The sequence below is a fragment of the Sitophilus oryzae genome, unplaced genomic scaffold (assembly GCF_002938485.1).
Source record: "Sitophilus oryzae breed Bouriz unplaced genomic scaffold, Soryzae_2.0 scaffold_1175_pilon_pilon, whole genome shotgun sequence".
NCBI lineage: Eukaryota > Metazoa > Arthropoda > Insecta > Coleoptera > Curculionidae > Sitophilus > Sitophilus oryzae.
In genome coordinates, this window is record NW_022145810.1 from 469,645 (window position 1) to 485,954 (window position 16,310).

The window sequence follows — 16,310 nt, forward strand, 5'->3', positions numbered from 1 at the left end:
TTTTGCGCTAAGGTCAGTTTCTAAGGAACTTAACTTATCAACCTCTAGAATAGTCTATTATGCCCTTTTTGAGTCGCATCTTCGTTATGCCCTTCCATTAAGGGGTACTTGCTGCGCGACAAAATTTGATCGTATTTTCAAACTTCAAAAGAGAGCAGTTCGATATTTATTGGGACTGAACAGTAGAACTCACTGCCAGATTTTCTTTAAAAATTTCAAAATACTGACTCTTCCTTTCTTATTCATTTTTGAATCCGTTTGCTCCGCAAGCACACATCTGCTATTCCCGAAAGGCCATCTCACAACTATCCACTTAGGAATGCGGAGCACGATCTTTATCTGCCAACACCGAGCTCACAACTAGTTAAAGGTTCAATACTGTACAATGCCAAAAAAATGTACGATCATCTGCCTTTGAATATCAAGTCACTTTCATTCTTTCCCGAATTTCGCAAAGCTCTGAAATTATACTTACTGGAGAGGGAGGGAGCCCTATATGCGGTAAAGGACTTTTTTGTTGATGTTTAATCATGAACAATTTTGAATTTTAAAATTTTGATCATCTCACACACTGGTTAAATGTCTAGTATTTAATATTGAATATTTTATAACTCTTACATGATTATATCCATTTACAATTTTTCTATTCTAAAATTTTATTGATATGCCTTTTTTGTGTTCCGCAATGTCCATGTATGTTTTATTTGTAATTTTAATGACGTAAATTTTTTTGAATTGATTTGTATTGTATGATATTTTTTATGATTTGTATATTTATTATGCTTTTGATTGTTTTGTAAATGCTTTGTCGATGAAGCTATTTTGGCTTTTTGTACGATAAAGCGTTGTTTACTTATTTATTTATGTTAAAGATATATTATATTCCGTACTTTTTATAGATGGAAGGTATCCGAATGGTCGAAATGCTCCAAACCCTGCGGTGGCGGTGAGAAATCCCGAAAAGTCGACTGCAAGCAAGTCATGGCCCAAAACCACACAGTCGACCGACCAGCGTCCATGTGTCCTTCCCCGAAACCGTCTGAAAAAAAGCCCTGCAACGCCAAGAGCTGCATCGTGGAAAGCGACAAACCGCACATTAGCGTCACCAACAGCACCTTCATCCAGCATGACGTCAGAAAAGACAAAGTCACTGTCAAAGTAGGCGGAGCGGCCACTCTTTTTACCGGTACCACCGTTAAGATCAAGTGTCCGGTTAAAAGGTTTGATAAGTCGAAGATCCAGTGGAAGAAGGACAATAACTTTCTTCCGCAAAGCAGGAAGTACAAGAGCTCCAAAAAGGGAGCTTTGAGGGTGCATAATTTGACACTGAGAGATAGTGGGACATATTCTTGTACAGCTGGTAAGTACCTACGTGTTTTATAGTTCTTTTAGTGCTGTAATTAAGCTTGGCCGGCACAGCGTTGCCCTCTTTTACATATTTTCTTTTAATCAAAATATTTTAGGAATGAAAAATAAATTAATTATAAATATATAAACCAGGGTTGGAAAAAATCATGATTTAAAAAAAATAAAAAACAGATTTTTTTATTTAAATCACATTTTTTTTTATTTAAATCATTTTTTTCTACAAAACATTATTTAAATCGGATTTACAAATAACTAGGACTTATTTCCAGTTAAAGCCATATCCTCCAATAACATTAATATAACATTAATTATATTATTATTCCACTATCGCCGGTCACCAATATACAGGGTGAGTTTCCTACGATGTTTTCTATGGGTATCTCGGAAACTACTGTAGATAGAGAGTCGGTTAAATGGGGAAAGAATTGCAGTTTTGTGGGGTTATAAATATGCGCCTTTCAGATTTTTAAAAAAGTTCATGGCTTACTAGATATTTCGAAAAAAACAAATTTCGGCTATTTTAAAAATTGTCCCTAATTCCATTATAAGCTATTTTAGAGAAAAAGTTTTCAGATAAAAGTTGTAGACAATCACATCCTTAATGAGACTGTGTCCTTCATTTTTTTCTAAAGCCTGTCATTTTTGACATATGACACAAACATATGTTTTTTTAAATGGAAACCATAGTTGGCCATGACTTCATAAAAAGCGCCATTTTTTAAGCTTTTTAGTCATATAAGCTATAATATCTTTTCTTCGAAAAATTACTGAGTTATAGCCAATTCTTATGATTTTTAAACAAATTCACTTAGTTAGCCATGGAAACAAGTTCAATCGCCATTGCTCTCAGAAATGTGAAGCTGTCACATCCAAACTTTGTAAATTAAAATAAACAAAATTTAGAAGCGATTGAATCAAAAATACATATGTAAAGAACTTCTTGTTCCGCTTTACCTTTGTTAACATGCTTTTTGGTTGCAATATAATGATATTATTATTATAATTATTATTAATTACTACCTGGTAGATGAATTCGGCGGTTGCACTTTCTGTTTCCCTCTAGAGCCCCGACGCGACGCAGGTGCGCGGCGGGGGTCTGTTTTGAAGATTATTCGACATTTATAGTAAACTCCTCGTTTACGAATCTCCAAAATGTTAGTGTTTTTAGGCATTTTTAGGGATTGAAACACAGGTACACAATTTACGCACAACGAACCACGCACTAGCGACCCCTAAAACGGGGATAACGTAACGGACGCGGTCCAAGCGTATGGTACGACACGCTGCGAATGAATGAGGTTATAGGGCAAACAGCAGGTAGTTCCAGGGTTGAAGATTTTGGATTTTTGGAACCGCGCAGCGTGTGGTATGTACGTCTGAGGGAGTACTACATGTTATCTTAATTACAAGACGAGGCGGATCATAATTGTAAATATGAATTTTTCAAATGAAGACAAGCGTGTAGATACTCGCGCATCAATAGAGTGGTTCCAACATGACCTTTCATTATGACACACCACCCCCCACCCCCATTATGAGAGAAATATTAAAAATTATTTATATCATAATTATACAACCGCAGGGATAGGAAGAGGTGGACTAATAGCATGGGCCTCCCCGATCACCTGACCTATCCATTTTAGAATTTTTTATGCGGTATAGCCTTGTTGTTAAAGGTTTACAAAAGAACTTATGAATTAAGAGAGGCACTAGAAGTGGCGGTACGAGAAAAGTTTAATTAAATCGACCGGTCCTTCTATCCCAAGTAGCATCTATCTGACTTCGAACTAAATCTGACCTGAAGCGACGTCAGACTTTGTGCAAATTTAGGTCGGGTGCTCGTGATACGACCTGTGACGTCGCTTTCCTATTAAAAGCGACGTCGTTGGATCCGAGTCGGTAAATCCAACGATATGTCGACGTACAAAATAACAACGTACCATTTTTATTAATTTCCCAACGTCGTTCCCACGTTGGCTTGCACGACGTACATATATTTGAACTAGCCCGACGTCTACCCGTTGTCCGAATAGGATACGTCTCACTGATAATCCCTAAACTAACGTCCAATTATATTTTGTTGTATTTCATGTTCATATTTATAACCTCTAATTTACGTATCTCTATTTATGTCCGTAAATACAACCCATTAAGTAGCATTTGCGACCTAATGAACATCATGAACATAACCTAATAAAAAGTTTTTGTAAACAAATTTAAATTTTTTATTATGCCTAAAAAAACACTAAAAAGGCATTTAGACATTCATCTACATTTTACAGAAAGAGGTCGAGGCTTTTGCAAAATAATAATAGTAGTAGTGATGTCTTGCCTCCACCCGTAAATGCTTTTTATCCGAAAGAGATGCTGCATTACACTGGTGCATCTTAGGTGCAATTCACACTGAACGGACGAGGGCGAGGACGTGGCAAGGACGGGACACGGACGCGGCGGAGATGTGACGTGTGCCAATCCACACAGAAGGGACAGGGTAGTGACGAAAAATTTCGGTCAGTTAGGAACGGAGAGGTGAAGTTCACAGTTTTGGTTACAACTACAAAAGAGTCATAGTTTTGGCTACAACTGTAATTACCGACTAGATTAGAACATGGATTGTTCAAGTTCTGATGGAGATATATTGGGTTTGGTGTACTTGGCATGTACAAAAAAAACAGACAATTTTGGGTTCATCCACTGTGGCTAAAGAAGGGGAAAACGGGTGGAACATTTGACGTTATGCTTCAAATTCTTCACAAAACTGAATATTAAATTCAAGTATCGTTCAACGGACGTGCCTGTTCCTGTACGCTACGAGTGACGGGAAAGAGACGTGGCAAGGGCCGGATGGCAGCCGTCAGCACCACGTGTGCATTGGACCATTGAATTACATAGAAGAGACGTAGAAGCGACCATAAGTCTGTGCCACGTCCACGCCTGACGTCCGTTCAGTGTGCATTGCGCCTTAATTTCATTTTTTAGCTTAGGATACCAACAGACCCCATCCTCCTCCGACATGTGAGGTTAGGCTTAAAAAAGTGGCTGCCCATTTTTTTTAACGAGAAAACAAAAACTAAAATATAGTTGCATAAATCAACAAATCATTGATAAGCAAAACGCAAAGTGAGGTTACGTAGCGTACGTTGGAATTATATACGTCATAATACGATTGCCGGTCGTCCGGTTTGATGACTTCGGTCGTGTGAGACGACTAATGTTGGAGACCCGGTCGGAATTGGTATATTGGTAGTTCATATTGAGTGGGACACAGAAATCCGCCATTCTTAACACGTATCCGATTGTCAGCCATTTTAAAATCGTTTTTTGTTTTTAAAATTTATATTCACATTTCGATTTCTAGTAGAATAATATTGATAAGGTTGAGTTTGGGGAACCACAGTACAGTTTTATGATTAAACCAGCTAGAAAATTTAAAAATATTTTGCGAGTTACTTTTTATAGACATTTTTATTTCATAAATCTACCTAATTTTGAAGGCGCTCGTTGTTTTCCGGAGTATTTTAATCAGATATATCAAGAAAGTGACTTCCGTTGACAAAACTGATGTATGGATTAATGATTCAGAATTATTATAATATGAAATTAAATAGGCACTTATAGTTATATTCGAGGAGTGATTATGAATCCATTTCTAATTAGGTAGTTTTTTAGTTTAGTAGTAACGTAAATGCTTAGCGACGAATTTTAAGTAACTAAAATCCAACGTAATATGACGTTGGTAATTGGTAGAATTACATTCCCTATTAGGTCAGATACCGACGTCGAGGCGACCTGAATCTGTATTCCCCATTTAGGTGCAAATAAGGGTCGTCAGGCGGTCGAACCGACGTTGGTACCCGACGTCGGGTTTATTGAACGCGACGTATACCCGACGTTAGATAACGTCCAAATGCTACTTGGGATGAGAATATAGTAATTCAGTTTTACCAAGGTGCAACTCAAAACAATGGCAGATTTTTTGAACATTTTCTAAAATAACTTATAGTGTATGTAGTGATATTATTTTTTTAAGTTTTTGTTTGTGTAATGTAAATTGTAAAGAACCGTAAGAGCAACGGCGATTGAACTTGTTTCCATGGCTAACTAAATGAATTTGTTTAAAAATGATAAGAATTGGCTATAACTCAATAATTTTTCGAAGAAAAGATATTATAGCTTATATCACTAAAAAGCTTAACAAATGGTGCTATTTATGAAGTCATGGCCAACTATGGTTTCCATTTAAAAAAACATATGTTTGTGTCATATGTCAAAAATGACAGGCTTTAGAAAAAAACGGACACAGTCTCATTAAGGATGTGATTATCTACAACTTTTATCTGAAAACTTTTTGTCTAAAATAGCTTATAATGGAATTAGGGACAATTTTTAAAATAGCCGAAATTTGTTTTTTTCGAAATATCTAGTAAGCCATGAACTTTTTCAAAAATGTGAAAGGCGCATATTTATGACCCCATAAAACAGCAATTCTTTCCCCATTTAACAGACTCTCTATCTTCAGTAGTTTCCGAGATACCCATAGAGAACATCGTAGGAAACTCACCCTGTATTCCCCAAAAAAAGTCGCTCGTATCAGATCAAAAGGTTTTTTTCAAACGTCACAAAAGTATTATTTTTTGTCATTTTAACGCCTAGGCATAAAAGTACAGGACTTCTGCGCCGAAGCTCAAAAGTACAAAAATATATTATTAAACTGATATTAAGTGTCAAATTCAACATGAGTGTACAAATTGTTGCTTGATATATTTGCAACGTTTGAAATTGATTAAAAAATTATTTGTAATGTTTTAAAAAAATATAGCATGTTCTATTCGGAGTAAAGTATGTAAAGTCGGAATAGCTTTACACTGGTCCGTCAAATGCACAGCATCGCCAAAAAAAGCATAATTTTTACTCCTAATAAAACAATACGCTATTGTTCGGAAATAGTTTTAACTAGTGAATGAAATTAATATTAGCTAATATCAAAGTGTAAACTACTTACTGCAGATCGAAATGTCGGTAGGAATTTGGAAAGTACTAGAAGATAAATTGGAGAAGGCAGAAGTTACCTTAATCAACATACAACTGTTTAAAAAAGAATAAAACATATTTTCTGACGATTATAGAATCTCGGGAATGAAAATATAGTTTCTATATCAGAAGAACCTAGTTCTGGCACTAGATTTTACGAATTATATATATTCGAACAGCGCATTTTTGTCACCTGTACCCTTTGTATATATGTTACGGTTAAAGTCCGATGTCCGGTTAATGTCGACATTAACATGTTAATGTTTGGGTTAAGTTATGTTTTTGGTTGTTTTGTTGTGTGTTATTCTCCAGATTAACCGGGTAATGTCGACATTAACCGGACATCGGACCTTAACCGTAACATATACATTTTAAAATAAATCCCTGCGGTTTAGAGTTTATGGTTTAGAGATCTAATGCATGAATTCACACGAAATTACTTCAAAAATCAGTGCAACATTTAAATTGATGAATACATATTTTTGTATAGTTTTATAACATTTACAATTATTTATTATCTGTTGTATCTGTTATATAAATAATTTTATAGTTTTCTAGCACACATTTTTATAACTTTTACAGTTATTTTTTGATTTATTTTAAAGTTTTAATAAAATTGATTCTTTTGATTTAAATCACGTGATTTAAATTTATAAATCACGATTTAAATCATGATTTAAATCATACCAACCCTGATATAAACAGTTATTATTTACATCAACAAAACTCACTTTTTTAACAGCATTTAAGGGTCATAAAAGATCATTGCTACCGCTTTACCGTTCAAAATATTCTAATATAGTTGTTATGGATTTTTTACGGCTATTAAGCTATCTTGTGCACTTTGCACTAAAAGACGTTCTAAAAAGAACATCGTTCGACTGTAAGGTCTGCTAGTAAACATTTTTAAGCTTAAAGTATCAGAACACTATTTATTTAAACCAAAAACTCGTAACACAAAACTAAAATTTCAAAACGAATGACAATGTCCGGAAATCTATACTAATATATAAAATCCTTAAGTGACTGACATACTGATTAATCACGATCCTGCTCAAACCACTCAACGTAAGAAGCTCAATTTTGGCATACAGGTTGATTCTAGGGTGTAGAGGTTCGATAAGAAGGGATTTTTCGAAATTCCAGTTCCAAGAGGGTGAAACCACCCCTCAAATATTACAATATTTTTTATTTAAAAAACGGTCAAGTTTCCGAAAAAACGCTTAAACACGTATATTTTATTTTGTTTTTTACATATTTTAAGATTTTTTAAAAATGTATACAGGGTGTTTCGAAAAATCTGGTCATTGATTAATCACGAAGCGCTTGACATAAAAAGCTGATTTTTGGAAAACAGATTGACTTTAGAGTGTAGAGGTTCGATAAGAAGGGATTTTTCGAAACTCAAATTCTAAGGGGGTGAAACTATCCCTCAAATATTACAATATTTTTTTATTTAAAAACCTGCGAGTTTTTCGGAAAAACTTCTAAACACGTATATTTTATTTTGTTGTTTTACATATTTTAAGATTTTTTATAAATTTATACAGGGTGTTTCATAAAATACGACCATTGAGTAATCACGATTCTGCTTAAACTGCTTGACGTTTACAGCTGATTTTTGGCAAACGGATTGACTGTGGGGTGTAGAGATTCGATAAGGAGGGGTTTCTCGAATCTCAAATTCCAGGAGGGTGAAAACGCCCCTCAACCATAACAATATTACAATATTTAATACAGGGTGGCGCACCTCATTCGCCTCGGTTGATTATACGAAAACGGAAAGATGTAGATACAAATTTTTTTATGGGTATATATAGGGGAGCAATATGCATAATTTAAAATTATTTTCAAATGTACAGGGTGTGTCAGAACTAATATCCATACCAAAGTTATGTTTTTTCTTATGGAACACCCGGTATATTATTTAATTTTTGGATTCTGGGGCATAAAATAAGGCATTTATTATAAGGGTTTAATATGTTTAAATGCTTTGGTTTTTGAGATATTTAAAGATATTTAAATATGCATGCTATAATAAAAAAGTTTGTCAACACCCTGTACATTACTTTTCAGAGTTAATTCTTGTGCTGACTTAGTAGAGAAATAAACTTTACTAAAAAATGTTATTGCTTCCTTAAATATGTACAGGGGTATCAAAAACTGCTGGGCTATTTTGAATATTTATTTTACATAAAAACTACGTTATTTCAAACACAACACTATGTATTTTTTTAAATAAGTCGAAGCAGATTTAGATGCTCTTTCAAACTATATTAGGGTTTCCTATACCTATCTGGCTCAGATTTTGAATAAAAAGCGATATTTCAATAAAATGGCAATCAAGATGGCTGGTGTCGCCATGGCAATTTGCTAGTAACAGTTAGTAGCTATTTTCAAAATCGACATTACTTGATGGACTTTATTTCAATTTATAACAGTTTACTTTTATTTAATTTACCTGCAATAGTTTAATAAGCAAGTATTTATTATTTTATCAAGAAAAATAAAGAAGTAGTTCTTTGATTTATATTACGATGACTTGTAGATATCTTGGATTTTCTATAAAAGTACCAATTAATAAGGCAAATTCATTTTCTTCACTACCAACTACAGGTTTCTGCCTAATAGTTTTCACAATTTCACATATCACACTGACAGCTCTGCGAAATAGGAAAAGTAGTATTTCAAAAAAACTCTTGTCAATAAAATTTCTATTTGGATATCTTTGAGCATAAACCCTTCAGGCCAACAAACAATTGTCCTCACAAAATAAAATCACTAGCAACATATCCATTCGTTCCGCCAGCAGATACTGCTTCATTTTTCTTGATAAAATAATAAAATACTTACTTATTAACCTTATTGTAGGTAAATTAAATAAAAATAACCTGTTATAAATTTAAATAAAGTCCATAAAATATTCTTGTCTATTTTGAAAATAGCTTGTCACTAGAAAATTGCCATGGCGACATCTTGATTACAATTTTGAAAAATCGCTTTTTATTCAAAATCTGAGCAAGATAGGTATAGAAAACCCTAATATAGTTTGAAAGAGCATTTAAGTCTGCTTCGACTTATTTAGAAAAATACATAATGTTGCATTTGAAATAACGAAGCTTTTATGTAAAATAAATATTTAAAATAGACCAGCAATTTTTGATACCCCTGTATACATTTAAGGAAGCAATCAATCTTTTTAGTAAAGTTTATTTCTCTGGCTTGAAAGTCAGCACAAGAATTAATTCCGAAAAGTAATGTACAAGGTGTTGACAAACTTTTTTATTACAGAATGCATATTTAAATATCTTTAAATATCTCAAAAACCAAAGCTTGTAAACATATTAAACATTTATAATAAATGCCTTATTTTATGTTCAAAAATCCAAAAATAAAATAAAATACCGGGTATTCCATAAGAAAAAATATAACTTTGGTATATATCTTAGTTCTGACAGACCCTGTACATTTGAAAATAATTTTGAATTATGCACATTGCCTTCCCACATATACCCATAAAATATTTTGTTTCTACATCTTTCCGTTTTCGTATAATCCACCGAGGCGAATAAGGTGCGCCACCCTGTATATTTAATTTATAAACGGTTACGGCCGTATTCATAGTCGATCGCCAGCCGCCCGCTGGCGGGAGCTTTCCCGAAATTCTTGGTTCTTATTTCAGAGTCGAGCGCTCTCCGAGTAACGCGTGCGCACATCCGTCATATAGAGTAACCGCCCTCTCGCCGGCGGGTGGTTGGATAAGCATTTTTTTTTAGTTTCATAGTCGATCTCCAGGCGAAGAACACTTGCGCAGTTTAAACCCCATCCGGTGATGTTCGGCCGGCGACTGGAGCATATCCTGACCATCTCCGGGCGGCCCGCCAGTTTAGTCTGGTTTATTTCTCTAGTTGAAAGAAGCAACAAGCAAACTGAATTAATTGTGGATATTTATAATATTGTGACGATTAACGATAACGATGACATTCGTATTTTTGACGCCATAATTCATTACATTTGAGGCATATGAATTCCGTCCATCTATTTGACCATTTAAATGTTTTATCGTTTTGTTTTTTTTATGTTTATAATTTTTTTATTTTGTCTATTGTTTTTACGTTTATTACATTAATTCTCTTTGTAATTTACACAAACTGGAAAAAATATACCAAATTCACAAAACATCAGTCATCTACACAAAACAAAAATAGAGCCAATTTAAAAATATAAATTACTTCTACTCTAGTCATAGTTTCCTTTAAAATAATTTTAAAATCCTTAAGACAGCACCAATAGGTTAAGGTTAAGGTCTATAAAAATAAACGTAATAAAAAAGAATCCATAAAACTTTCAAATAACCGAGCAGACCTATGGAATTCCCCATTATATAAATTATTAACTTAATATCCTTTTTATTATGACCCAAAAATATACCTAGCCAAAAAAATATGTATATAAAAAATTGTAAATCTATTTACTATAAGTGAAGGATTACGAAGATATTATTCATTACTTTAAAACCAATTATAACAAAATAATGGACACATCAATAAAATATTTAAATTACGCAATATCAATAAAATATTTATTTAAATATTTAGAGAACGTTAAAGTTCGTATAACCGATTTTGTGTAGAAAAAGAAAGAAAACATGTTCCCTGTTGTTAAAACCCTCCACCCGAAGTGAAATTTTGTTGGGGACACGCCGTTATTTTCGCCAGCCAGCGCACAGTGCTTCGAACATATGGCTCTAGAGGACAAAAATGCAAAACTTCTCTTTTATTGTAGGCATTTTATTCAAACTAGGTTTATTTGACACAAATGATGAGTACCCTCATTGTACTAAATGATGATGTTCTTAGTCCCACGTTTATGAAAAAAATCTTATAGATAATAAGAATGTTGGAGCTGTGTTCCATCTAAGGAAATAATAATTTATAGTATGAAAACGGTGTAAGTATTAAATAAATACCTGTAATAAAAAAGAATTAGAATAACATTAGGACATGATTCCTACAATATAAACCTAATATAAGATAAAAATGTTTTTCTTTAATGAAAAAGAAACATTAATGCTATATTTAATAAAAAAAAACTTAAGACTATAAATTTACTTTAGGACAACAAAATGCATAGATCGTAACTACTCTGATTCAGAAGAATCATTGCTGACAGAATCTTTCAAATTTATAGTATCCAAATCACAGGTAGATGAAATATCCTCATATATAAGATATTTCTGTACATCATTTTCTAATATATTACTTTTTCGCGTTGTTAATGTTCTTTTTGTTGGTATGAGGGGTTCGGATGTTAATAGTTACCTCTTTAATAGACCATATCCATATATTATTTTTCGTTTTCTTGTATGAGGGTTTTATAATAAATTGAAAGATGGAAACATTTTTATGCCACGTTTCGCGCCAACATAGGTGGGCTCAGGCACAAGTGGTTATCTCATTGGACTGGAAGGTTCACCAATATCTAATAAAGAACACATTTTTTAAAAATATAAATAATTTTGAGTTCTTGTCCTTATGATCAAGCCAAGTATTAACCAGATCGGCATTGCTTATCAATTTTACTCCATCTGAAAAGTATTATAAAATAAAGTTCGTCGCAAGCAGACGCAGGTGAACTATACAAAAATTAAAAGTGTATGAATATGGCAACAAAAATATTCAATAAATACGATATGTTTTGATATGTTTTTTTAATGCCTTTTTGAAGTTTGAAAACGTAAATTTTTTATACCCATTTAAGAAACATCTTAAAAATAAATAAAAACTAAACAATAACGAACTTGTTTAGAAATAAATTTAAAGTACTTACCTTGTTTAACAATATCCATAGTGGCTTTCAATTCGGTACGTACCGTTTAACTCCATACACAAAACTAATATGAATGTTATTCTTTTCACTGATATAAGATAATGATCGCAAAATTTATTTTTAGTGAAAATATTTGCTAACAAAAAACGCTGTTTATGAAAAATAATATACAGGATGGTTGAACATTGCTATAAGCATAAAATTACATATTCAGATATTAGTAAATTTTAACTTTATTTTCGATTTTTGTCCATGGGACGAAGCACTGTGCAGCGGTGCGCTGGCGGCCGACTATGAAAGAGCTTTTTTTCTCTCCTGATATCGAAGCGCTCGCCGGAGAAATCTTCGGCGAGCGCTTCTTTTCGGCGGGCGGCTGGCGCTCCACTATGAATACGGCCGTTAGTCTTTCGGGAAAACGCTTGGACAAGCATAATTTATTTGTTTTTTTTTTACATATTTTGAAATTTTTTAAAAAATTATACAGGGTGTTCCAAAAAGTTGGGTAATTGATTAACCACGATTCTGCTTAAATTACTTGACGTAAAAAACTTATTTTTGGCAAACGGATTTTTCGAAAGTCAAATTCCAACGAGATGAAACTATCCCTCAAATATTACCAAGTTATATAATAATATCGCCATATTGTTTTTTCTCATGCTGACATAAATGTGAGAAAATTTTATCCAGTTTGTATGTTAATGGAAATTCTTGCTTTGCTTTATCATCACCATTACAAATGATTAATTCGACGCGAACGAAGTCGCTGGTACACGCTAGTAAATAAATAAATGTGGCAAATTGACTCAAGCACTCGCAACAAGAACACTGTGATATTTCACGCCTCGCAACAAGGATATTGTGATATTTCTAATAAAATCGTTTTTTTTTAAGGTAAATCATCTGCTAACATATCTATAACAGTCCGTCCGAAGCCAGGGGAATTTCCTACATCTGAAGAAATTCAGAAGCAAGTCCAATTGGACGTCACTTCTGGAAGGAATAGTGGTAAAGCTAGAGGGAAAGCCATATACGCAGACGATCAGTCTCACGAACAACGCCCTGATGGCTCTAAAAAGAAGGAGGTGAAGTAAGTTTTTATTGATTGCAATGAATACAATGACAATTACAATCATATTATGGCTATATAAAGACTTATAACAATAACTACTATATAACCAGAAATAATTAGTAAATTATTGGTAATTTCTGATATATTCTTGATAACAATGAAGGGTAAATACCATGTAATTGTAGACTCAGTTTGATACATATTTTTTAGTTGAAAATAATTTAAGTTTAAAATTTCGATTAAAATTAAAGAGTAAAATTTTGATAAAAAAATATCAATTTTTTTTTATATTTCTGTACATTATTTAGTATAATCCTTGTATTAATATAACTATATATTTTACTTTTCTTTAAGGACATTCACACCAGTTAGTACATCGCCCAGCCTAACCCTAGATGAATACCGCTTAGACAGCAAAACAACAGCTATCTCAAAAAACAAGGTAATTGGTTTTTAAAAATTTACTTATAAACTTTCATACATCAAACTATGCAAACTATCTCTTTCATATAAGCTATAACGTAATAAGCCTTTTATTTTTGGTCACAAGGATTCATTTAACCTTCCCTTTAATAAAGTAATGGTCACTTAGTTAATAATGTATTAATATAAATAAATATATTATTTTTAAACGGAGGCACACATTCGCTACAAGAAATAATAAATAGTCTTTATATAATGTGCAATTCTCAGTCATAAGAGGTTTACACTGTTTAGACTTTTCGCTGAGTATTCTCACTGAATGAATTATTGGATCGGGAACAATTCATTCATGAAAAGTTGATCGGAGGTCTAATTGTCTCATCCATATCATCTTTAGCGTACAGGGTGCCAATTTCGTTTGTTTTGCAGGATTTCTCGTTTATGAATAGACCTACAAAGATGCGGTTTTCAGATCACTGTGCTACTTTGTTATGAAACTAAATATGCTACTCACAAAAGTGTCTAGCCCTCTTAGTTCCTAGAATACAGGACTTTCGCCCTTTGAAAATTCATTTTTCGATCCCTTTCGTATCTCGGTTATCTCATAACTTATAGAAAAGGTGAAATCTGAGTTCCATATACAGGGTCCGGTATTAGTGCGTCGGACATCTCTAGCTCCTAGAATAAGATACTTGAGAATTTTATTTAAGTGCCAAACCTGTATGTACCAGGATATATTTCAAGAAAATATTTTAACTTCTATAGGGTGGCTCAAAAAAGTGTGAGTGGATCTCGACGATTTTTTTTAATGGAACACCCTGTATATTATTGCATTTTTGGCTTCCTTTCAGATCACTTTAGATAATACTAAGATATGAGTAAATATATTTCGATAGTTTCAGAGATATTAAAAAATAAATCAAAATTTCAGCCCTTCTTAAAAAAATTATTAAAAATACAAGAACTGTTCTGAAATCAAAAATAGTTTTGATATATACCTATTATAGAATAGGTATTTACTTTAGATGGTCTGTTCTTACTTTGCTATAAATATGGTAACCGTAAATCATACTGGATGTTCAATATTCTACGCCAAACTTTCTAAAATATAAAATATCTTGTTTTTTTTTAATGGAACACCTTGTATATTTTTTATTAGATGGAGAGTTAAAATGAACATTTTTGTATTTAAAGTATTTCTAAATTTTTAATAGTTTTGCAGATATACGCAGTATTATTGCATATGGCGCTTTCAATGATAAAATACGAGAGAAAAATCATTGATTGGCTTTGATAAAAATTTCTGCAGGAAAATGCTATATGAAATATAAAACTGGGAATATCTGCGAAACCGTTACAATTTTTGAAATACTCTAAATACAAAAATGTTATTTTTAATTCTCCCTCTATTGAAAAATTAATATACAGGGTGTTCCATTAAAAAACAAAAAATATTTATTTTAGAAAGTTGGCGTAAATATTTATCCTGTATATTTACGACTATATTTATAGCAAATAGCTATTCTACCATAAAGTAAATATCTAATATAGTTTTGATTTCAAGACAGTATTTTTAATATTTTTTTAAGAAAAATATGGTGGCTCGTCGAAAACGTTCCGCAAGGCATAATAAGCAGGGTAATTTTTTTAAATTCAAAAACACGTCAATTTTGTTTGTGAGGGGGACAACTTTGCCCCAAAAATGATTGCGGGGGTGTCACCCTCTAAGCGAAGTGTCATCCCCAACTTTTTCAAATGGGAAGGGGGTCAAGTGGTACCGCAATGAAAGGGCTTTTATTCTCTATACTTTCCCGCTTCGTTTTTGATAATCGGTCGAGTCATTGAGAAAATATCAAGGATTGAAATTTGAAAAGTTTATTTAAACATTTATCAGAGTAAATGATAAGGATAAATTCCTTCGACTAATTTGCTTTGTTTTCTTATTATTTCTAGATGCTTACGCATCTTTTCACTACCACAAGGTTGAACGATCAGGTGCGGCAGTTGCTAGATAGCTGTTCTTTGACTTGTGCGTTGAAGTTCTTCTCAATATCGTTAAACTTTTTAACAATTATGGTGTACTCACTTGCAGAAAAAGTAGAAATAATCGAACTTTATTTTAAAAATAATGAATGTAGCAATCGGGTTCCGCAGATATTCAATGAATGCCATCCTGAAAACATTTTTATGACAAAATTGTTCGCGAGTTAGTAGTTAGTAGCAAAATTCCTCGCGAAACTGGTTCCGTTATGAATAAAAAGAGGCAGAGGAAAACCCTGTAGTAAATGAAGCTATGGAGGTATTCGTATTGGGGCCAAGTTGCCATGGATAGTACGCTGAGTACAAGAAAATTAGCCAATGCAAAATTAGCCGGCGTGAATCGTACCAGTGTCCAAAGGATATTAAAAAAACACAAGTTCCACCCGTACAAAATTCAGTTGGTATAAGAACTCAACGAAGACGATTTTGATCGCCGCTTGCCATTTTGTGAAACTCTGAGTGAACGAGTGGCGAATGATAATAATTTCCTATTTAATGTGTGTTTTTCGCATGAGTGTGCTTTCTTTTTGAACGGTGTAGTTAATCGGCA

The 16,310-nt window shown here is 33.0% G+C and overlaps 1 protein-coding gene across 1 annotated transcript in view; it reads left to right on the plus strand.

Moving 5' to 3' along the window:
- LOC115889184 (protein madd-4-like) overlaps positions 1-13,739 on the plus strand; it is a gene marked incomplete at its 3' end in the record, with an annotated part of 15,300 nt that extends 1,561 nt beyond the window's left edge. The window contains exons 2-4 of the mRNA XM_030909141.1: positions 900-1,360; positions 13,120-13,315; positions 13,652-13,739. Of these exons, the coding sequence (XP_030765001.1) occupies positions 900-1,360; positions 13,120-13,315; positions 13,652-13,739 (745 nt within the window). The remainder of the gene's footprint in view (positions 1-899; positions 1,361-13,119; positions 13,316-13,651) is intronic.
- Between the last annotated feature and the right edge of the window lie 2,571 nt (positions 13,740-16,310).